The sequence below is a fragment of the Hemicordylus capensis genome, chromosome 17 (genome assembly GCF_027244095.1).
Source record: "Hemicordylus capensis ecotype Gifberg chromosome 17, rHemCap1.1.pri, whole genome shotgun sequence".
NCBI classification, from domain to species: Eukaryota; Metazoa; Chordata; class Lepidosauria; order Squamata; family Cordylidae; genus Hemicordylus; species Hemicordylus capensis.
In genome coordinates this window covers 4,981,441-5,003,335 of record NC_069673.1, presented here as the reverse complement: position 1 = coordinate 5,003,335, position 21,895 = coordinate 4,981,441, and the positions used below count along the sequence as shown (strand labels likewise).

Here is a 21,895-nt window from a genome sequence, read left to right as displayed (position 1 = left end):
ACACGCACAAAACACACACACACAAACACACACACACACACACACACACACACACACAACAGAAATCTCATCCCTGAGAATCAAAATTGGTTTTTCTTTCCTTCTTGTTTACGTTTCCTTCAAACTAGGCCATAATAGCATGTCTCTCTCCAACTGCCCTCAACACCAGGCAATGACCCACCATGAACAGTGTTTGGAACTCTGTCACCACGTTAAGACACAGATCAGCAGAACGAAAAGCTCCCATTTTCCTGCAAAAGCACTCGAGCGCCATCGCTGGATGCTGGACCAGAACCCCTCCAGAAACCCCTCCCCGCAAAACGGAAACTACAAAGTACAACTGCATTGGCCCGTGGTGTGGGTCACTTTCCTTCGGCGGAAAGCTCAGCTCAGCTCTGGATGAGCTCTCGGTATTTTCCCAACGCCCCCTGCGGGAACACCCTTCCCTTTCCATCCCACATCCCACCCCTTTCCTCCTGATGTGTCAGTTACAAGCAATGCATCATCACGGCGAGAGATTTCCAAGGTTAGGCACTTAGAAGTGAAGAACAGGCGCCTTCGATAAGAAACCACAGGGCTGGACTACGAGATGGACTATTTCTCTACAGTGGCGGACTCTCTCTCTCGCACGTTCTGTGTGTTTGCTTTTTCTTCTTTGACTGTACAAGTTACAAAAAAATGCACACCATGAAAAGTTAAAGTTTATCTAACAGCTCGGGATATAAAACCAACGACACACTTCCTTCACCTGCCCTGCACCGCCACCCCTTCCCCCGCACCCCCTTTTCTTCTCTCGAGATGAGACTGTAAACAAGACGGGACGGGGAAGGGGCATCTTGCATTCCGACGGAGAAAACGTAAGAAGTTAGCAGCAGGAGCGTCAGCCTGGACACCATCCATGCCCAAAGAATTAGCTCTCCTCAGGATGGCGGGCGGGGGGCTTCCCCAAAATGTCAATGTGAAGGACCCCGCCCCCCACAGTGGAAACAGACACACAAAGAAAAGGAGTCACAGACGACAAAATGGAGCTTTTGTCTGCTGGATGGTTCCGGTTCTGGCGCCATTGGCTGCTGCCAAATATCAAGTCCAACGTCCAGCTGGATCCTCCCCACTTCAAGTGTGGGCAAGATAAACGAGAGGCCTATTTTTTTGTACAAGAGGGTCCCTGTGTTCCCCGGTCCCCCCGCTCCTCCAAAACTGTGCAAAGACTCCAGTCCCCAAAAGATCAGCTGACCCAAGTTCAAGTTCTTTGCACGAGTTCCCACTTTGTCATCTGATGACGGGGCGTCGTCGACCCGGACGAGGCAGTAAGGAGCAGAGCAGGATCTCCTTCCAAAGAATGACCCTTCAGGACTGACCAAGAGCTCTCTAGTGCAAGAGGAGAGGCCAGGCTGCCAAGAGTGGGAGGAGCAGGGGGCGTCTCTGTTGGCATTGTGCGTGCACTCAAGGCAGTCTTCTGGGCAGGGTTATCGCAAGGAGGCACGTCTTGCTTGCCACGTCCCCGCTACCCCGACGCCACGGGGCCGAGTGCTCACCCACCGTAGCTTTCTGGATGATAAAACTCATCGACCGCCAGTGTGCAAAGACCAGGTCCCTTTTCTGTTAGCACCAATCATCTTTGTCCCGTTCCTGATAATAGCTACGTGCTCTGGTGCTGGTCCCGGGCCCGGCGCTGAGGCCCAAGGTGTAATGGTACCCATTGGGGACTCGGCGAATTTGGTGGGACTGGGAAGTCAAAGAGGAGACGTAGGATGTCCGAGAGGATCTTCCCGAATTAGTGGCCATGGCCTCCTCAAACGTAAGCGTGTCCTCGGGCACAACATGATGCGGACTGTCACTGTCTTCCCGGTGCCCCAGGTAAGGATCCGAGCCGATCCGGGCCATCAGGGGCTGAGAGGGGCCCTGGGCATCTCCATGCAGCAAGGCGTTGTGCTCAGACAAACCCCGGCTCAAGCGGCCCGGGGAGAAGGTCGGCAAGCCAGTCTGGAAACTGGAGAAGTGGACGGGCGAGGAGTTGGCCGTCTTGTACGTGATGCTGGGGCGAGGGGTCAGCGGCGTCTGCGGCAGCTGCCTCCGACCGCGGCACGGGGTGCTAGTCCCAGAGGTTGACAGCAAGGGGCTCCCATTAACTGAACCACTGCCCTACATGAAAATGGGAACAAAGCAAATGAAGCGGAAAAATAACAATGGGGGAAGAAACACCAGACGGACACAGAAGGCGCATGGCGGGAGTGGAAAAATTGAAAAATCAAAAGGAGCGGAGGACGGAAGAACGAGAAACGGGAAGGGGAGACCATGTCACAAGATGAGAGAGAAAGGAGAGAGAGAGTTTAGACGTGCACAGCCACGGAACATGGGGCTGTCGAGGAGCAATCTGGAACCACCAAAGGCTGGGAGAGGGAAGTCCAGAGGGAGATATTCAATGCGTTAGTGCGACAATGCAGGAGAGCAGACAGTTTGGGTGGAAATGGAGGACGGGGCGGCGGGGGTGCCATATTCGGACATTCAGAAATCACACGGCATGACTGCCCCATGCCTTCTTTGCTGAGCCTTCTGCTTTCTCCTAGGAGCTCAATTCCCATTTAATTGCTGGTTGAGCCGAGCTCTGGGCTTTGGTAGGCCCTGGGCAAAGGAGGCTCCACAGGCCCTCTCCAGCCCCATGGGTCCAAAGGGCAGCGTGACCTTTGCTCACCCCAACTAGAGACCTGGGCGGCCCTTCCGTGAGGCGAGGTGAAGCAGTCACCCCGGAGGCAGATTACTGGGGCACCACCGAGGCGGCCTTCTGAGCCCTGCTTTTTTAAAACGGGGGAGAATGGGAGAGAGATGCACACAAGTTGGGGCGACAAACCCAACTTCAGGTGCACAGACACTTCATGGTGCCATTGAGTGAGACTGTGGGATGTCAGTGGCTGGGGGACCAGGGGCTGCTGCGTCCCCCTCAGCAAATCCTAGGAAGGCCATGGCCAGTCATGTGGGGAGGGGGAGAGGCCCTCGCTCCTTGGAGGAAGAAGGTGCCCATAACGGCACAGTTTATAACCGCCTCTAGCAAGAGCAGAATTCATTCGAGGAACAGTGCTTTGGTCCGAGCAGCTAAGGGTCTCGATCCGTTGTAGTTTCCTTCCACAGAACTCTGTCTCCAGGGCAGGGCTGCACAACTCTGGCCCTCCTGCAGATGTTGGGCTGCCATAAGGCCTGCCTATTGGCCACTGTGGCTGGAGATGATGGGAGTTGTAGTCCTCCAAAAAATAGCTGGAGGGCTGGACTTGAGCAGCTCTGCTCTGGGGCTTCAAGCTTCCCCTAGACTGAAGGAGTTGGGGCCCACTTCCCTTCTCTTGCATTTTAGGAGGGGGAGCCATCTTTGGCTGGGGGGGCACTACCTACAGCTCCAAGGGGGCTCTCGTTCTTTTCTTTTCTTTTTGGTGACAGGCACTGTTGTTTCCCAGAATGCCCTTCTGAACATAGTATTCTAGGAAATACAAAATTATGGCCACCTTAATTCACCTCTGCCCCTGAGCATACCAAAACAGTGCCCCAGTTCCATGGGAAATAGGGCTGTAAAATGGGGGAGGGCACTTTGGTCCACCAATTCAGTCCTTTCTCACGCCCCTGTCCTGATGGGATGCAATTTCAGGGCTCCAGACCCCAGCCGCCATGCTAAGTCCGATACTATGGTACACTAGTATCGGACTTAGAGATACTAAGCCCTCAGAGCCTTTAATGTGTCACTTCCGAACTCAGTTTCCAATCTTCACGCTTTGGAAGTGCCATCAGACGCTTCCATCAGGCAAGTGCCTCAACTCCCTCTCAAAAAAGACACCCAAACACCAGTGGAAGGCGAAAGCTCATCTCCCCAGGCTCCCACCCCGTGCCGCGTCTGGATCCTCACCGGTTTCTGTGCCCCGGGCTCCTGTCCCCCGCTGGGGGAGGTGGGCCGGCTGTGCTCGGACGACTTGGGCTGGGAGTGGTCTCGGCTCCCGTATCGATCACAGGAGTAGAAGCGCTGCTTTTCGGAGGAGGACGAGGAGTGAAGCTTCCGTTCTTGGGACCGGCCCCGCTCCTGCTTCTTGGCCTTGGACGCGGCTTCGCCTGTTTGCAGGGTCAAAAGTAAGCCCACTGAACAGAATGGCCACTAATCTGCAGGTCCACCTGCCGAAGGCGGGTCTCCATCCCAGCCACTCATGGGTTTGAGGTCACCTGGCCATAGAAACGCTACAAGAATCAGGAGGATTGTTTGGGGGCGGGGGGGTCTGGCTCATCCCGCATTAATCTTGGAACCACTCACACTATGATTGACAGAATTTATCTGTTGTACAGGATTCTGGTTTTCTTGGGGCAAGGCACACATTTATTGGTGCAGAATGCGCTTTTGTTTATTTGATTTCATCCCTGGGATGCTTTCATCTACACTAGCCGTTAAAGAACCTTAACACAGCAAGACCAATAAATCAACAAAACAGCAGAAGCGGAACTCAGTGTGGCACAGTAGTTGCAGTGTCAAGCTCGGAGCAAGAGAACCCAAGTTCAAATTCCCAATCAGCTCACTTGGTGATCATAGGTCTCTCATGATCTCTCAGCCTAACCTATCTCACAAGGCTGTTGTGAGGACAAAATGAGGAGTTGTGGGACTTTGTATACCACAAAGCAAAGACAAAACAAAACACAGCTTTATGAACAGGATCATTTATCCCCAGTGTGTTTGGACAGCAATCTTTCGCAAGGGAATTATGTCAACCATAACTTGTGAATAGAATTCTCTCTCTTTCTCACCAGGAGCATCACCGTCGGCCAGGTGGTTGGGTGGCTTGTCAACCGACTTCTGCTTCCTCTCTTTCCGCCGGTGGCAGCGGTGATGGTGATGGTGGTGGGTGTGCTCCACTGGCCGGGAATGTTCGTAGAGGTGTGTGGCGTGGGGACGCTGCGGGTTCAGCGTGGAGATGGAGCGCTTCATGGGGCTCGTGTCCGGGATGGGCTGCAGAGAAGCATGGGGAGGGGGAAGGCGGAGGGAGAGAACACATAGCAGTTGACTGGGTGTAGGAACCTCAAACAGTGTCCACTCTCCCCACCCACAGAAAGCCGGAGGGTGCTCGCCAGTGTCCCCTCTAACAGGGATTCCCAGAAGTTCTTGACTACAACTCCCAGAATCCCCAGCTATCATGGCTTTTTCTTGGGGATTCTGGGAGCTGTGGTCAACAACGTCTGGGAATCCCTGTTAGAGGGCACGCTGGTGCTCACCACCCCATCCTGACCCAACACCCCACAGGTATATTCTCCTTAGAGGTGTCTCTCACAGAGCTTGTACCGTGATGCGCATGCCTAGAGAAGGCCACTAAAGCTACAGACATCTTTACTGTGTTGCCACGGGGGCATCCGGGGCTTAGATTGCATGCATAGTAAAGAGTCATTTTATGGTTGGAATAGTCTTTCCTAGCAGTTTGCGTAATCTTTAGAAGAATCCCTTCATATGAGTCATAGATTAATCCAGTGTATCTCTCTGTGTGTGAGAGCAGAAATCACCTAGTCGAGCCTGATCAAAATCAAAGTCAGGATCAAGGCACCAGGGATTGATTGGCAAAGCCTCTCTCATCCAACCAATCCCATGAATACAGTTTTCACGTACATGAAGTCTTCTCTCCAGTATTCTCCGGGAAGCTCTCCAAATAGTTAGTAAAAACCTTTCACCTAATGGATCCAACACGGTCCATTGCAGGAATGTATCTCCTGTGATTTCATCTCCATTGCAACCACCAGCTGCCTGCCATTCTCCTGCCTCCTGACATGTGGGTGATTTGCATAATTTGGAAGCAATAAATTTATTTTAGACTAGTTGGGACTCTGGGCTATTCGAGTCGAACAACTGATGAGGCCTTCATCGTTAAGATGCTTATTACAGTCCTCCCTCGCCAACCAGGTATCAGAAATTGTGGCAGGTCATGCCAACTGAGACCCAAGTATCCCTGGGTTGGCAAGATTTTTTGGCAATCTGGGACGGTTTCCCCCCCGCAATCTTGGGGGTCAGAGGTGATTCTGGGGCCTCAGGGGATGCTTTTCAGGGGTTGGGAGTGATTTTGGGGGTCAGGGTGATTTTTGAGGTTCCCCTTCGCTCCTCTTACTGACCCATGGTGATTTGGGGGAGATTTGGAGGGATTTTTCCCGATTTTAAACTGTTTTTTAACCACACACATTGGGGTATGGTTAGGAAGTGTAGCACTATACATGCACTGAACATGATGTGTGAATAAAAGTACCTGTATACAGACCTCTAAGTCCCCTGCTAACTGAGTGAAGAGGAACCTTTTAAAAGTGGTGATTCTCTTACTTGAGTGGGGGAGAGCAACTGGCCCTATCCATCCCCAGCACAGCATCCCTCCAGTGGCTGTTGCTGGTGTCTCTCTTATGTTTCTTTTTTAGACAGTGAGCCCTTTGGGGACAGGGAGCCATCTTATTTATTTATACAGTGGTCCCTCGACTTACGAACTACTCGACATAAGTATTTTTCGAGTTACAAACGGCAGTTTTAGATCTGGTTTTAGATGCGGTTTTTTCGACTTACAAATTTTTAGATGGGGTTTCCTCGACTTACGAATTTTACATGAGGTTTCCTTGACTTGCCTGCCTGTTTACTGCCTGTTTATTCTTGAAAAGAAATGTTCCTGTGCAGTTTGCAAGCCTTACTGGGGGTCTGGGTCTTTTTTCTAGGCTCCGGAACGCATTAATCCGTTCCCAATGCATTCCTATAGGAAACCGCTTTTCGACTTACGAACTTTTCGACTTACAAATGTGCATTCGGAACGGATTAATTTCGTAAGTAGAGGGACCACTGTATCTATGTAAATCGGTTTGGAAACTTTTTGTGAAAAGTGGTATATAAAGATGTGTCGTGTTCAGCGCATGCACTGTACATGCATTGTATGTGAGCTGAACATAATGTCTGAATAGGGCTATTGGGAGTTCTAGCCTCCAGACTTTCATCTCACGTCTATTTTGGTCTAATGTCCCCAATGAACGGGCCTAGGTGGTTGTCTAGGACAGGGATTCTCAACGTTGGGTCCCCAGATATTTTTGGACTTCAACTCCCATAATCCCCAGCCCCAGTGGCCTTTGGTTGGGGATTATGGGAGTTGAAGTCCAAAAACATCCGGGGACCCAACGTTGAGAGTCCCTAGTCTAGGACACCTGTGTTTTTTGGGGGGGGAGGGGAGGGGTGGATGCTACAGGGACCCAAGACTATGAAGGGATCCCTGAATTTCTCACCCCTCAGGGAAGGGGGTTGGGGAGCACGCACCACTAAGCAACAGCTAGGACCATGCCCTGTGACTCATAGCAACTGTGAAGAGAGACACCTGTGTGCAGCAGAAACATCAAGTTAACAGTGGAAGACCGCAGCCCAGAGAAGGAAGCAAACATTCAAGATTAACAATAGGTCCGTTCACACAACTGCCATTAGGGATAGAGGAGCGGCCAGCCAGGTTAAGAGAGCTGGGTGCATTTCCTGATTACCCGTTGTGTGCACCCAAACATCAAGGAAGGAGGAGGGGAGCACAATCGGGTTGGATTGGGTAACGTTTTGCCCACCCCCGGTAAACTGCTGGGGATGGAATCTGGGTAGGGGGCACCCATCCAATCCAGTTCTCGCCTCACAAACAATCTTGCACTCCGCCTCCAGCCTTGGCGTTTGAGTGCATACAACCGCCAATCAGGAGCGCACCTGGTTCTTTGACCCTGGCCGGGCACTCCTGCGGTCACGTGAACGAGCCGAAGGAGGGGATGAGCTATCCGCCTAAGCAGACATCAGAGGATACAACTTGGGTTCAGGCTACATACTGCTAGGTAACTCCCCGGAGGCCGTGCTTTGCTCCGCTGTAAGCAATTCGGACAAGGTGACCGAAAAATATTTGAAGCAGCACACCCATTGTCGGACATCGCGGCAGGCGCACAGAAGACGAGGTGATGGAGGCCAGGAGGGGGCGGGAGGGGGAGAAAGAGGGCGGGGCGACGGGACGTGAGCAACCAGACAGGGAGACAATCAGGCAAAGGAAAGGAGGGCAGGGCAGGGGAGTGAATGGAGACAAGAAACAGAAATGGGTGTTAGTCAAACGTTATCCATGGAACACGGTGGGAGCCTGAGGGTGGAGAATCAGTTATTCACATGAAGGTGCAGGCATGGGGATGTATCATCCGGCAATGTTAAACTAGCTGAAATGTCTCTAGAGGAAGGCACCGCTGACATGGAATACAGGTAGCAAACGCTTCGTGGAAGAAAATGCGATTCGAGCTGAGGTCAGGGGTTGGGATTGGTAGGCAGCTGCTGGGATCCACGCCCTGGCAAGGGGGACCATCATGTCCCAGAGCCCCTGGAATGGCTATCAGCTGCCCCCCCCACCTCCTTCCCTGATTGCTTCCTCTTCATCCCGACAGGAGCAGCAATGGCTGATGTTTGCACACTCCCCAGGGAAGGATCCATCTTGGCATTGTCTTGCCAAATGAGGGGGAAAAATAATAGGGGGACACACAAAATTCGCACGAATCAATTCAAATTTGAATCAAATTCAATTTGATTCGAAACCATTGGATAGAGTGGAGATTTGTTCAAATCAATTCAAATTCACTCTGAGTCTAATAGAACTTGGGGTAATTAGCTCAAATTCAATTCAACTTTGTGGGGATTTGAATCAATTGGAAGGAATCTCCACTCTATTCAATGGTTTGGAATTGATTCGTGCGAATTTCGTGCACGTCTCTAGGAAAGTGGAGTTGCCTCTCTCCCAGAAAAACTTTCTTTGGGGAGCCACCCTACAGACATCACAACCCATGCTGGTCCCAATGAGTGCCCCCTACAAGTCTGGGCAGCAGGAATCAGGAATACTAAGAGCGTTCTCTCTGAATCAGGGCTGCACAACTTTGGTCTTCCAGCTGTTTCTGGATGGAAACTCCCATAATCCCCAGCCACAGTGGTCAATAGTCAGGGATGGTGGGAGTTGTAGTCCAACATCTGCAGGAGGCTTGAAATTGTGCAGCCCTGATCCCAATCCTCAGAATTAAACCTGCCTTGGAATCACTGGAAGAGGGGACCATCCACCAAGCACCTCCACTGCATTGCAGCTTCCTTGAGTGGATTCTGCATAACCTGGAACGCCAAGAGGCAGATGGGAACAGAAAACACAACTTTTAACCCGAGTGATGGAGGCTGTAATTATTCCATTCCGCAGCTTGCTGCATTGTTTGCATGTTCAAGCGTCATGTAGCAATGCCACACCCAGCATGTGGTGGTCTCTGTTGTTGCATGAACCCAGGCCAATGCAGCTAATGATGGATGTACCCTCTCATCACCTGGAAGCAAACCTTAAAAAGTATTTGGGTTTTTTATGAGCTTTCTCAGATATTCGCTGGGGAATACACCTCTCAGAAAGCTTGGGAAAGCTGAGTGTGGAAGAACCACCTCCCACAATCTCACCTGTGAGCCTCTACTTCTTGGTCACCCACCCACCCAATCCAGGACTGTAACTTCTCCTGCTTAAGCACCTGCTTACCTCCCTGCTGCTCCAACAGTGAGCAGGAGAGAGGGAGGGAGGAGGAGAATTCTACCTCTGACATAGAACCACAGCAGGCTTAAGTACACCTGGGAAGTGTAGTTTTCCAATGGATACTTACATCTGCAACAGCTCCTGGGAAAACTATATTTCCCAAGTCTTGACATCTACTTGACATCTGGCATGCTGTATAGCAGTATATGAGGCACAGAGGAGGGAAGTGGGGGACAGAGGCCTGGTGGTGTGGAGTTCTAACATGGATTTTAATTCAAGCAGGAGACTACAATCCCAGTACTGTAACGCTTGCCCCATATTTGAGGTGGACAACGCAAGCCCCCGAAGCTCATATTTCCAAGCCAAAAACCTGCATTTCCGTGACATTTATAATCTCAGCTGAAGGAATGCAAGGAAAGTGAGGTTCTGTTGTCTGGGTAGGAAATGAAGTGTTCTTTACGCATCTGCAGGACAGTAACCAGCTGCATGTGAATGATGGGACAGCGTGAGAAATGAGGAGGAGAACAAGAACTTGGCTAATGTTTGGTGATCATGAGGTTGTAGCAAGCAAATGTGGATAGAATAATAGCTCAAGTATCTCCTTCCTGTGGAAAAAAAATGGTTTAGGGTGCTCCCAAAGGGCCTTATTCCATAGCAAGCACATCAGTAACCATCTGGGGAAGTCCAACTGGAATCAGGAGAACTGCACCCTTGGAAGCAATGGCCATCAATAGAACTGGTTGCGGAGTCACCGCCATCGAATCAGATGTCAAACAGCTGGTGGTCCCAGAGTGAGGGCATTCAGCTCATGTTGAAAACACACGCCTGGCCCACACATGTGGTGACCATCGCTTGCTGACTCTGGTTGACCAAGTGAACTGTATCAGTTGCGTCTGAGGTGACACTGACGTTACATACATTTACTGTCCATTTCTTTTGTGTTGATTGGGGGTGGATCCATCAGAAGAGTCATTGGTATGGGAGAGACGCCCAATGGACCCACAGCCATTCGTGGGATCCACAAATGCCCCACCCAGTCCTTCATAACAGCCTCCAGCCATGCTGTCACCCACCCAATCCAAGCTACTGACCCCACCCCCACCCCCAGGCGTGCAGCCAGCCAAATTGTGTCCTGTGTCCAGCCCTGCCTGGCAGCCCCTCTAGTGACATCTCGTGTCCATGTGATGTCTCACGCATGAGGGCATAGCTTGGGCTTCAGAAAGCCTGAGCTAGCTCTCCCCCATCCATTTCAGGCAGCATTTGCTGCCTGACAGCCTTTATTTTCCTTTCTCTCCCTCCAGCGAGGGAGAGAAAGAGAAATAAATGCAGTCAGGCAGCAAGCGCTGCCTGAAATGGATGGGGGAGAGCTCACTTGGGGCTCTTCTGGAGCCTGAGCTTTGGTGGCCTTTTTGATTGGCGGCCTTTTTGATTGGCGGCCCAGGTTCTTTGAACCCGTCCGCACAATAATGGCTCCACCCCTGCCCCCCCCAACCCTGTTCAAGCACCCACTTACCTTCCTGCTGCTCCACTGGTGAGCAGGAGGGAGGGAGGAAACAAGTGAGTTTTCCCTCCTGACATAACACTACAGCAGGCGCAATAAACCTGGGAAATGTAGTTTTCTGAGGGATACTGACATCTACAGTACTCCCTGGGAAAACTACACTTCCCAGGTCTGCTTGTGCTTGCTGTGGTACTATGTCAGGTCTACCCAGTCTTTTATGCTGTGTAGGAAACTGGGGAGTTCTCCCTCACAGCAGTATGTTACAGCAAGGACAAATAAACCTGGGAAGTGTAGTTTTCCCAGAGATACTGATGTCAGCAGTGCCCCTTGGAAAAACTACACTTCCCAGGGTTACTTGTGCCTGCGGTGCAATGCTGGATCTAAACAACCTCCCAGACAAATCCCTTCCAGACCAACGAGACAAACAGAAAGAAAAAAGGTGTTGAAGTGGTGACTTACTGTAAGCCTTCCATTGCCAGTTAAGCCTCCCACGCTCACCTGAGTTTCAGCCGCCAAGCGTGGCATGGAAGCGGCCCGGCCCTGGCTCTCCAGGCCAGGCTTCTGCTCGCCGTTGGCCAGGGTTGGGCTGATCTCTCGCATTTCTACAACCTGGGAGGACATTGGGGCAGAAGGGAAGAGGTCAGCATGGCGTTTGCCAACACGGCCCTCGAGGGGGGTGGCAGGCGATTGGCTGTGACAAAGGGAGAAGCAAGACAGCCGCTCTTGGATTGGCTAGGACCAATGTCAACTTAGCTCCACCCCTCTCAGAGCTCTCTCCATCATTGGCCACTCCATCTGTCTTCATCAGAGGAAAAGGCAGGATGGCAAGACCTTCTCCTCGGTCCTGGTTGAGACCAAATGCCACTTGGGATTCTCCCCTTCCAGAACCTAGGAAGGTGCCATATGCTGAGTCAGACTAATGCTCCACCTAGCTCAGTATTGTCTACACTGAATGGTAGCGGCTTCTCCAGGGTTGCAGGCAAGAGTCTCTCCCAGCCCTATCTTGGAGATGCCTGGAAGAGCACTTGGAACCTTCTGCCTGCAAGCAGGCAGGTGCTCTTCCCGGAGCAGCCCCATCCCTTAAGGGGAAGATCTTACAGTGCTCATGCATTTAGTCTCCCATTCAAATGCAAACCAGGTTTCATCCTGCTTAGCTAAGGGGACCAGCTCTGCTCCCATAGACCCTCTCCACCACAGACCATTTCCCCAGGTGGCATCAGAGGGAGACCATGAAGACTTTGCCCTTGGCTCAAGATGGGGCCACCTCACCTTTATGGACCGTCATCATCTGATGGCACAAATGTTTGAATAGGGCTTGGGTCAACCTATGGGCAGAATTCAACTTCTGCAAGCAGCTTCTTCCCGAAACCTCCCCTCCCTTTTAATTCTTTTGATATCCAAGCCTGAGGGAGAGCTCTGTGTAACTCCAAAGGTTGTGCACGTCACTGAGAGCTTGGGAGCTAGTCCTATCAAGTTTACCGTGCCTGTGGAATTTTATTGTAATAGACCACAGTGGTGATTTTTGATCTACTGCTCGGTCTAAGACTGGGAGAGTCATTCTGCTTTGCTACATGAAGACAAATAGAAAAACAAGCCCATTCAAAGGTGAGGTGTTGTTGTTTTTTTTAAGAGAATCTGTAAGCGGAAGATGCTCTGCACGGGAAAAGACCCTCCCAGTACCACAGCACGCTTGATCGTCACCTGTTTGCTTGTCTGTTCGATGGGAATTTCCTCCGAGCGCCCTCGCACAAATGCTGGTGTCCTGGTTTCGTAAAACACGTCTTGAGTCCGTTGAGTTCCCCACGAAACCGACTCCTTGATCCCTCCTCCCTCCGGCGTCGGTCTTTCGCGAAGTGTGGAGAGGAAGAACATACAAAGTTCAAGACACTGTGGGTAGACCACGTTTTGCGGGGAGGACCCCCCAAGCAATAAAGAGACCACAGATTTGCTGGTCAGCCGCTGTAGGCTAGGAGGGGGCCGCTCTCTCATTGAGGCAGTCCACCTGTGTCCATGGACTGTACCACTCCACACTGCAAGGCGGAGGCTCACAAGACTGAATGTTTGTCCAGAGCAAAAAAAAAAAAAAAATTCCTTGCCTGTAGAAAATAAGCACATCAGGGAAAGGGGTAGGCTGGGACTCTTCTCCCTGAGTTGCTAGTTTTCTATGTGTGAGGTTTTTCATTTTTAGAAGGAGGTGCATTGCAGTGAATTAGTCCCTACTCTGCAGCCTGAAATAACACAGCCCAGACACTTCACACTTGCAGGCTTTGATGTTCTACCTTCTGCTGTGTTTGAAGGTAGGATTTTAAAAGTCCCTTATTGAGAGCAGTTTTGTCCTTGCAAGGCAGGAACTATCACTATCCCATGTGCGACTATACTGTAGTTTCTACTAGGGGTGTGCACAAAACCAGCTAATCTGGTTTGGTTTGAGACCGAACCAGCCTCCAACTGGGCCAGGCCAATTCGGTTTTGCCCCCCTCGAATCCTCCCGGTTCGAGGTGTGTGTGTTTTGCACACACACACACACACACACACACACACACACACACACACACACACACATTCACAAACCCACCCACCCCCAAACGGCCGGGTGGTGGTGGTTCGGTCCAATGTTGCGCCAAACCAGGGGCGGGGACTCGGCTTGACACCCATTTGGAACAGGTTTGGATTTGCGCCTGTTTGCACAACCCTAGTTCCTACAGAGACACTTGCTATGAATTAATCGTGCCCTTTCTAACAAATTACCCCGGCCTCCCGGCGAATTCTATGCTAATTATCTTTTATCGGACAGTGATGAGAACTGTCTCTCTGTTTTGCCTTGTTGCCATTAGAATTCATTGTAAGAGAGTACCTTTATAGTTAGATTTTATGAGGTCCATGAATACTTGGATTAGTTTATTGTTACTGTTGGGACTGTATGTTTATATTTTTCTGGTCAGTGGCTGTAAACAAACAGAACTGAACAGCCCAGACACAAATCCGCTGCCTCCACGAGGAGGAGGCCCAAACAGCAAGACATTTCTTAGTACTCACAAGGCACCCCCGTTGTTGAGAGAAGCGGAGCTCTTTTGACGGAGAAAAGCGTTGGGGAAGACGGGCTGGCTTTGCTCGAGGGCTGCTTTCAACGGTTGGAAAAGAGAGACGGTTCCTGTCTGCAAGGCATAAGCAGGGTGGAGGGCCTGGCGTTAACATTAGCTTCATCTGCTCTTGGAGGGATCCAGAGGGGACAGTGGAGGGAGACATCGGTGGTCAGGCCGTTCAGCAGAACTCCAGACCCACCAAACACATGGTTTCGAGTCCCCTGGCATACGCTGCGTCACACCACGGGTCCATCAAGGAGTGCCCTCTGACTGGCTCGCCGAGGACCTTTACCAGGTTCCCTGCCCAAGATCTGTGTTTAACTGGAGCATTCCGAGACAGGGCTTTTCGCTCGCACCGGCTGTGCATTCACAGGTCGGCCAGATTTACCCCAAAGTCCAAGGGACGTTTCAGAGGGCACTCCATACACGGTTGGGAGTTTTCCCTGCATATTGGAGCCCAGCCCAATTTATGTCTGGGGTGAAAAAAAATAAATTCCACTTTTTGCGTTGGAATATCCGATTCGCCCCGAACTTGTAATAAAGCCTAGCAATAAAGCCTGCTGTCTGGGAAAGCTCCCAGAGACACTGGGAATTGAACTTAGGGATTGAACTTCTATATGTGAAGCAGGGGCTCAGAGGGGAGATGTGAGACCAACGTATTTATGGAGTTTTGGAGAACTGCTTGGTGGCAAAGCAGGCGGGGTGGGTCTCTGAGGCTGGAAGAGTGTCCATCTCACGGGCTTCCCGGTAGCAGCAAGGGGAGAGGAGAGAGGTTTACCGGGCGAAGGCCTCCTGGGGCAGGGTGGGCCGGATCCCGGGTGTTCTTATTCTGCTTGTAGAAGTCAAATATCATGAGAGCTGCGTAGACCTTCCCCACGGTCATTGCCTCAGCTAGACAAAGGAAGAGTGGAAAAGAGATTAAAAGGGGCCAGATGGAGGAGGGCGAAATGATTAATGGGGAAGCAGGGAGAAGTCCATGTGAACAGAGGCCAAATGTTTCCATGATGTGGAGATGCTTGATAGATAAGGATGCTCGAGGGGCAAGCACCGTAATCTTCTCTTATTTTCACTACGCCTAGCGTTGTGCAAGAAGGGAAAGAATTATGGCCCTGCTCATGAGGCTTCCGAGCTGATGACATTCCACATCAGTGGGGAAAGGGGTCGGATCACAGCCGGATGCAAAGAGAAGCAGTAAGTTTCGAGCCAGGCTTCAAAGCTAGTAGACCGGGACAGGAGGGACTAGAGGCAGATATGGGAGTTGGGTCACAGAGAAGTTGAGTCTCAGAGCAGCAAACCAGGGGTTGGAGAGGCAAGGACATAGCCAAGCAGTGTTTCCGGTAACAGGGATTTCCAGAGCTTGTTGACTCCAGCTCCCAGAGTCCCCAGCTGCAATGGCCTTTGGCTGAGGATTCTGGGAACTGTAGTCAACAACCTCTGGAAATCCTTGTTACAGGGAAGACTGTAGCCAAGGTCAGGTGGGCAGTTCCCAAAAGTGAAAGGCGGTGGAGTTTGTGTGGCTACTAGTAAAGACAAGCTGCTCAGACAGAGAAACACAGCCAGAGGCAGCAGCTATATAAAGTCAGCCAGGTTCCTACTGGGCCATCAGTTCATCTGCTGTGGTAGAACTGATGAACTGCAGTACTTTCTGTGGCCATGAACTGGGTGGCACTGTAGAGCAAGAAGGGTAAAGTCAACAACTAACGGAGAGCTGCTCAGGTGGTACAGAGAGTATTCAGGTGGTACTTAGGTGGTGCATAGATTAAGGCAGCTGGACCTGGGCTGGGGGACCCTGCTCTTAAAGACCCCTCCCCAGCATTCTACAGAAAAGAAGTGAGGAAGGAATGGGGATAATGTGAACTGCCTTTTGTTGTTGTTGAGAAGTAGTACACAAATACTTTGATGATTATAATAATAGTAATAATAATGATCATCATATCTCTCTTTTGGGTTGCAATTCTCTTTATTGAGTCTTGGTTGAAGAACTTCTCAAGCAACACAATGAAAGAGTGGTTCCACTCACTGAGATCCCAAGGAAAGTTTCCACTTACGTTTGTGAGGGGGGACCAAGAGGTCCAGAGTCTTTGGGGACAGGTTGGGCCAAACCAGTGAGATCTCCTTCCTCAGTTCAGCATCACACTGGTGCTGCAAGACTCCTGTTGGGGTACAAAGCGAGGGACAGAAATGAATAAGGTAACATTATGCAGAGGGCTCCACATATTCCCCTCATCAGCTCGCCAAACCCCTCCTCCGATGAATTCTGGCACACTGCAGGGCATGGGAGACAGATGTTTGTGAGTGCATAGGTTTGTTGACAGGACTCAAGTGAGTGGAAAACCCCATTTGGATTTTGTAGATCATGCCATTTTGATATCTGAATGTGCAGGTTTCCGTACGTTTTTATGAATAGTTGGGCAAATGTCTCCCTTCCCCTATTCATTTCGACTCGAATGACACAATCTTTTAAGCTATGGAGCCATGCTTCACCGCCATCTCACCAGATGCAAGTTTGATTTCCAAGGCAGTCCGGATCAAGGCCATCAGCGTTGAGGTGAAGTGGACACTCAAGTCGTCGTTTGAGATCGGCATATTCATCCGCACCAGGCGCTGGGGGGGGGGGGAAGACAGGTTCTCCATCAATGCTGGCCGATGTCTCCCCCCTCCCCAAACCTCAAGCCACCAACCTAACCCTCGTTTCTCAAATCTCTCGTACCGAGTTCCCCTCAAAAGCAAAACAGCAAGATCACCAAGAGCTGACATTCTACAGTGCTAACCTTTTGTGTGCTGACTTAGAAGGCATGCACTTTCCGTAGAAGAGGAAAGACTCCATGACCTCTTGAGGCCACTGGATCACGTGTTGGGCTGCACTGTCACGTTGAAGAAGTTCTCTCACTGAAACCAAATCTACCTTCCCCTAGTTCAAAACCATTGCCTCTTGCCTCTTCCTCAGTAGGCAGGGTGAGCCATTGTTCCTCCTTTTCTTTTTGAGATGCGTCTCAATGTCTCAAAATGGTCTGCATGGCTAGATTTTGCTGCAAAGAGCTTTTCAATCGTGCCAGGCCAAACATCCGTTGGCTTTATAGACATATTTATAATCATGGCTCCCTTCAAAGGATCCTGGGAATTGTAGTTCTCCCTCAGAAGAACTACAGTTCCTTCCCAGAGTTCTCTAGGGGAAGGACTGACTACATATCCAGTTGCAGATATGTCCTATGTATCCTATGAGTCCTTTGCAAATTTTAGGACTGAATCTCATTTCATCAGCATGGTTTCTGGTCACACTGGGGCTGTGGATAGACAATTACTCCTGTGAAGAAATAGGAATCACTTCCCTCTACTGGAACATAGGAAGCTGCCATATCCTGAGTCAGACCATTGGTCTATCTAGCTCAGTATTGTCTTCACAGACTGGCAGCGGCTTCTCCAAGGTTGCAGGCAGGGATCTCTCTCAGCCCTGTCTTGGAGATGCTGCCAGGGAGGGAACTTGGAACTTTCTGCTCTTCCCAGAGCAGCTCCATCCCCTTAGGGGAATATCTTATAGTCCTCACACTTCTGCTGCTATGAGTGTACTAGCCACTATCTTGGTTCAGTAATTTGATAAACATAGAGAGATATGGAAGGAGAGGGAGCAGTTGAGGGCACACTGCTTCCAAACCTAGAAGCAGCCATCGTGCCAATTAGCCATGGATAGACTTGAACTTCATAGATTTGCCCTTTATAGATTTGACCAAATAAATAACAAACAAATAACACACTGTTAAACCATCCATCATCACATCTTGTGGCAATGGGTTCCACAGAGTGGTGATGCACTGAAAAAGCCCTTCTCTTTGTTTGTCCTGAGTCCACTGCCATTCAGCTTCATGGGACGAACCCAGGGTTCTAGAGTCATGGGAGATTTATTTTATTTTATTGATCATATTGGAGAACATTGGCTACTTGTTCATGGCACTGCTTGAAGCTGCTACAAAATCAGGTTGGATCATGGCACGACACCAAAAAAGGATGTTTAAACTGCAAGCAGTGGTGCCCATAATTTGGCCTCCTTGTCCATTCACATCCAAAATTATTTACACGTACCAGCAAGAAATTCACAAAGTAGGCTTTTAGTGGAGCAACTGGAACCAGAGAGGAAAAAGAGGCATGAAGCAATGGCACTTCCTGGGGCTAATAGAAGTAGAATCTGACTACAGACGTCTTGTCCCCGCAAAGCTTTTCCAAACCAATCTAATTTCTGACTGAGCTGCACCCAGCAGGGAAACAGCCGGGCTACCCATAAGAGACCACCCTCTCCATTGGCTCTCCACCCTCAACACACCAAAGGTTAGCAGCACAGAGTTATCTTAATCAATGCAACCCGGCGGTTCAAACTTACTCAGATAGTCCCACTGAATCCATTTCAGTGAGAGAGAAAAAAAAGAAAAAAGAAAAACAGAAAAAAGAAAGATGCATGGAAGTGAAAGACAAGCAGATGAAGAAAAACCTCCCCAGGAGAGCTCCGTCTTGGTTGGTTCTGGGGCTGCAAGAGGTGTTCAGTCAGCCAGAGGGAAAGACAAAGCTACCTCCCCATAAATGTGGCAATCTCTTCATGCACGGGAACCCAGACCAAAGTCCAAATCCAACAACTAGGAGCCTCCCAAACTAGAGACTCACAAGCCACAAACTTCTCAGCTGGGACGCCAGAAACTCCAGCCCCCCAAGCTTCACACCAAGGGGCCAGCATCCTCCAGTCCATGGGCCTCATGTTCCACAGAGCCTGCTTGCTATTGAAGGCAACGTTTCCAGTGAGAAATAGCACAGAGGCAACGGAGCACCAGAGTCCAGGCCAGAAAGCAGTCCCTTTAAGTCTCTCTCTTCCTCAGCAAGGGGGTGGACCCTGAGAGGGACAGGCAGTCCCATCAGAGTGCCATTAACATCAAGCACTTATTGGTGTAACTCCTCTGCTCCCTGGGAGCTGTCCAGGGTCCTGAAGGACTACTTCTGACCTCTCAGTTTCCTAATTCCAAGTCCTCTTTAACCACCGAATGGTTAAACACATACACAGACCCTGTTCACAGATCTCCTACTCTCACTACCTGCTCCCGACTGCTGCTTAACCTCTTTCTTCCATATCCTTTCATGGGCTCAGCCATGCCAGATGGGGGCAGGCGAAGGATGAATCCCCCAATTCTTTTAGGCAAAGGACTGAAATGTTTCGGCACTTGATGCCACCCAGTCAGAAGTGACTCAAGTGAGAAGAATCATGTTGGAGAGCTGGTGTGGGTGTACTGCCTCTGACGGTTGGCCTCCTATGGCTCATTCACACATACAAGGCACTACTTGATGAAATGTGTCATCTGGCATTCTGCTTCTCTAGACAGTTCCCATCTACCAGTGGCAACACCCCTGCTTTCTATATATACCCAGTCGTCATGCCCATACACTTTGGAAGGCCAACAGGGAAAAGTCAGTGCCTGTTGACCAGGGGTCATAGCTCTGTAATAGAGCATCTGCTTTATATGCAGAAAGTCCTAGGTTCAATCCCTGGCAGCATCTCCAGGTCAGGCTGGGAAAGACTCCTGCCTGAAACCTTGGAGAAACACGACCAGCCAGGGCAGGCAATACTGAGCTAGAAGGACCAAGGGTCTGAGCTGGTATCAGGCAGCTTCCGATGTTCCCAGAAACGAGGGCTGCTACAGGCTCCAATGGCTGTGGGAAGGAGAACTTGCATCTCTCATGAGGAGCAATGGGGTAAGATAGGGTCACTGGCAGAGGGCCCTGAGAGAATACCTGGGGGCTGGGAATCAGAAGAAGACCTTGTTCGTTGTGCCATTAAATCCAGACATGCTTGCCCACAAGCTCAAGAAACCGAGTCGTTAGCCAAAGCGGCTGGATTTGTCAGGGCAGCAAGAGAAACCCTGGGAGTCCTGCTATCCCTCTATGTGATTAGAGAGAAACTTCAGAGGGCGGTAGATGGAGCCTCAGCCCCTTGCGTGGCGAGCTGTCCCCAACGGCTTGCTTCTAATTAGGCTGTTTCACTGACATTCTGCCTTTGGAACACGAGCGGGACCGAGGCTGACAAGAGAAGCTAAACTCGCCTCTGTGTGGGAAGAGCTTGCTCATATTTCTGCTGCAAAAAGGTTTCCTCCCAGAGGGGAAGGGGGCTGCAGCTGCGATATCTCTCTCTCTCTCTCTCTCCCCATTAATTCTTTGCAACACAGATGCAGATAGCCACCAGCAATGTGATGGAGTGTGAGCTACGGAGACAAGCTTGCTTGCTCCAGTTAAATATTGAGAGCAAGGGTTGAAGGGTGGGTGGGTCCGGTTTCTTTGCCAGCGGCAAAAGATGGCTAAATTTGCATAATCAACTCCAAGTGCGGGGGGGGGGGGGGCGGAAATAACCAGGATGAATCCTTCAAATCACATGGATAGAAAACTCTGGTCATGTTGCTACTTCTTTGGTGACCTGTTTCCCTATTATCTGATGAGGCAGTGCCTGAGGCCACACTGAAACTCTGTCTGGAACTTTGGCCTCAGAGACTTGAGTTCAAATCTCCGAGACCAAAGTTCCAGACAGTTCAAGTTCAAAGTTCCAGACTTGAGTTCAAGTGTCCGAGACCAAAGTTCCAGACAGTTCAAGTTCAAAGTTCCAGACTTGAGTTCAAGTGTCCGAGACCAAAGTTCCAGACAGTTCAAGTTCAAAGCTCCAGACTTGAGTTCAAGTTTCCAAGGCCAAAGATCAAAGTTCCAGGCAGTCAGGATGCAAACCCACCATGCTAGATCAAAAGGGGGCAATTCAGTTGGTGTGCCCTCGCCCTAAAGTTCCACAGACAAAGGAACTGCAGGAAGACACACACACTCATCAAGGAATTCCTCTTGCATAGAAAGGCCAGAGAGGGCCAGTGACACGCCCTGAGCCTTATAAAGGTTTCTGGACTAGGCCGGCTAGCTGGTCTCAGAGACAGCACACCTGACTGGTTGAGAACACACCAGGAAGTTCAAACATTTGGATGGCTCTGTGTTCTTTTGCAGGGAAGTTGGATGTTGGGCAGCTTGAGAACGCAAGTCTTAGAGAATGAGTCAAAGCCTGACCATTATAATATATACCCTATTTACCCAAATCCAAGATGAGGTGTTTCCCTCAGTTCTTTCTTGTTAAATACGGGTGGGGTGGGGGGAGGCAGATCATCTTGAATTTAGAGTCTCTTCCTTTGGGGTAAATACAGGTATAACCTGTATTTAATCTCTGTCTTTTGAGGCATTGTTTTAAATTCAAAGTTGCCTTCTAGTAGGGTAAATACTCATCACTGATCATTGAGATGGAGACGACAGAATCATAGAGTCCTGCAGGACATCCAGGGCTAGAGCAGCCTCAATAGATGGCTCTCCAGGCTCTGCTTAGAGATCACCAGGGAAGGGGAGTCCACCACCCACCTATATATTGGCTGCATTGTAGAACTGCTCCTACTATTAAGCTTTTCATTCAACAAAAATCGACCCTCTGGTAAGACCGCCCAGAGACGTGAGTTTTGGGCGGTATAAAAATATGTCAAACAAACAAACAAACAAACAAACAAACAAACAAACAATTTAAGCCCATTGGATTTCGTCCTGCCCCCCTTAGGGCAGCAGAGAGCAGGTTCTTGCCCTCTTTTGTGTGATAGCACTTCAGGTATTTGAAAAGAGCTATCATGTCCCCTCTCCTCTCCTCTAAACATATCCAATTCCTTGAATCTTCCCCTCATTTGCTATCTCCCTGCCAAATCGTAGAGATGTGCACAAAATGAAATTGCCAAGTCATTTTGAATTAGATT

At 50.2% G+C, this 21,895-nt stretch overlaps 1 protein-coding gene across 2 annotated transcripts in view; it reads right to left on the bottom strand.

Annotated features, from left to right (window-relative positions):
- Window positions 1-690: 690 nt before the first annotated feature.
- The window catches only part of CACNA1B (calcium voltage-gated channel subunit alpha1 B), a 288,951-nt gene continuing 267,746 nt past the window's right edge, over window positions 691-21,895 (bottom strand). Inside the window, exons 42-50 of one of the 2 annotated variants that reach the window (XM_053281907.1) lie at window positions 16,601-16,709; window positions 16,154-16,258; window positions 14,884-14,996; window positions 14,059-14,177; window positions 12,724-12,865; window positions 11,521-11,631; window positions 4,768-4,969; window positions 3,887-4,086; window positions 691-2,142 (exon numbers count right to left, since the gene is read on the bottom strand). In XM_053281907.1, the coding sequence (XP_053137882.1) occupies window positions 1,603-2,142; window positions 3,887-4,086; window positions 4,768-4,969; window positions 11,521-11,631; window positions 12,724-12,865; window positions 14,059-14,177; window positions 14,884-14,996; window positions 16,154-16,258; window positions 16,601-16,709 (1,641 nt within the window). In that variant the 3' untranslated portion in view covers window positions 691-1,602. Of the gene's footprint in view, window positions 2,143-3,886; window positions 4,087-4,767; window positions 4,970-11,481; window positions 11,632-12,723; window positions 12,866-14,058; window positions 14,178-14,883; window positions 14,997-16,153; window positions 16,259-16,600; window positions 16,710-21,895 lie in introns of both variants that reach the window. The other variant, XM_053281906.1, reaches the window with a different exon arrangement.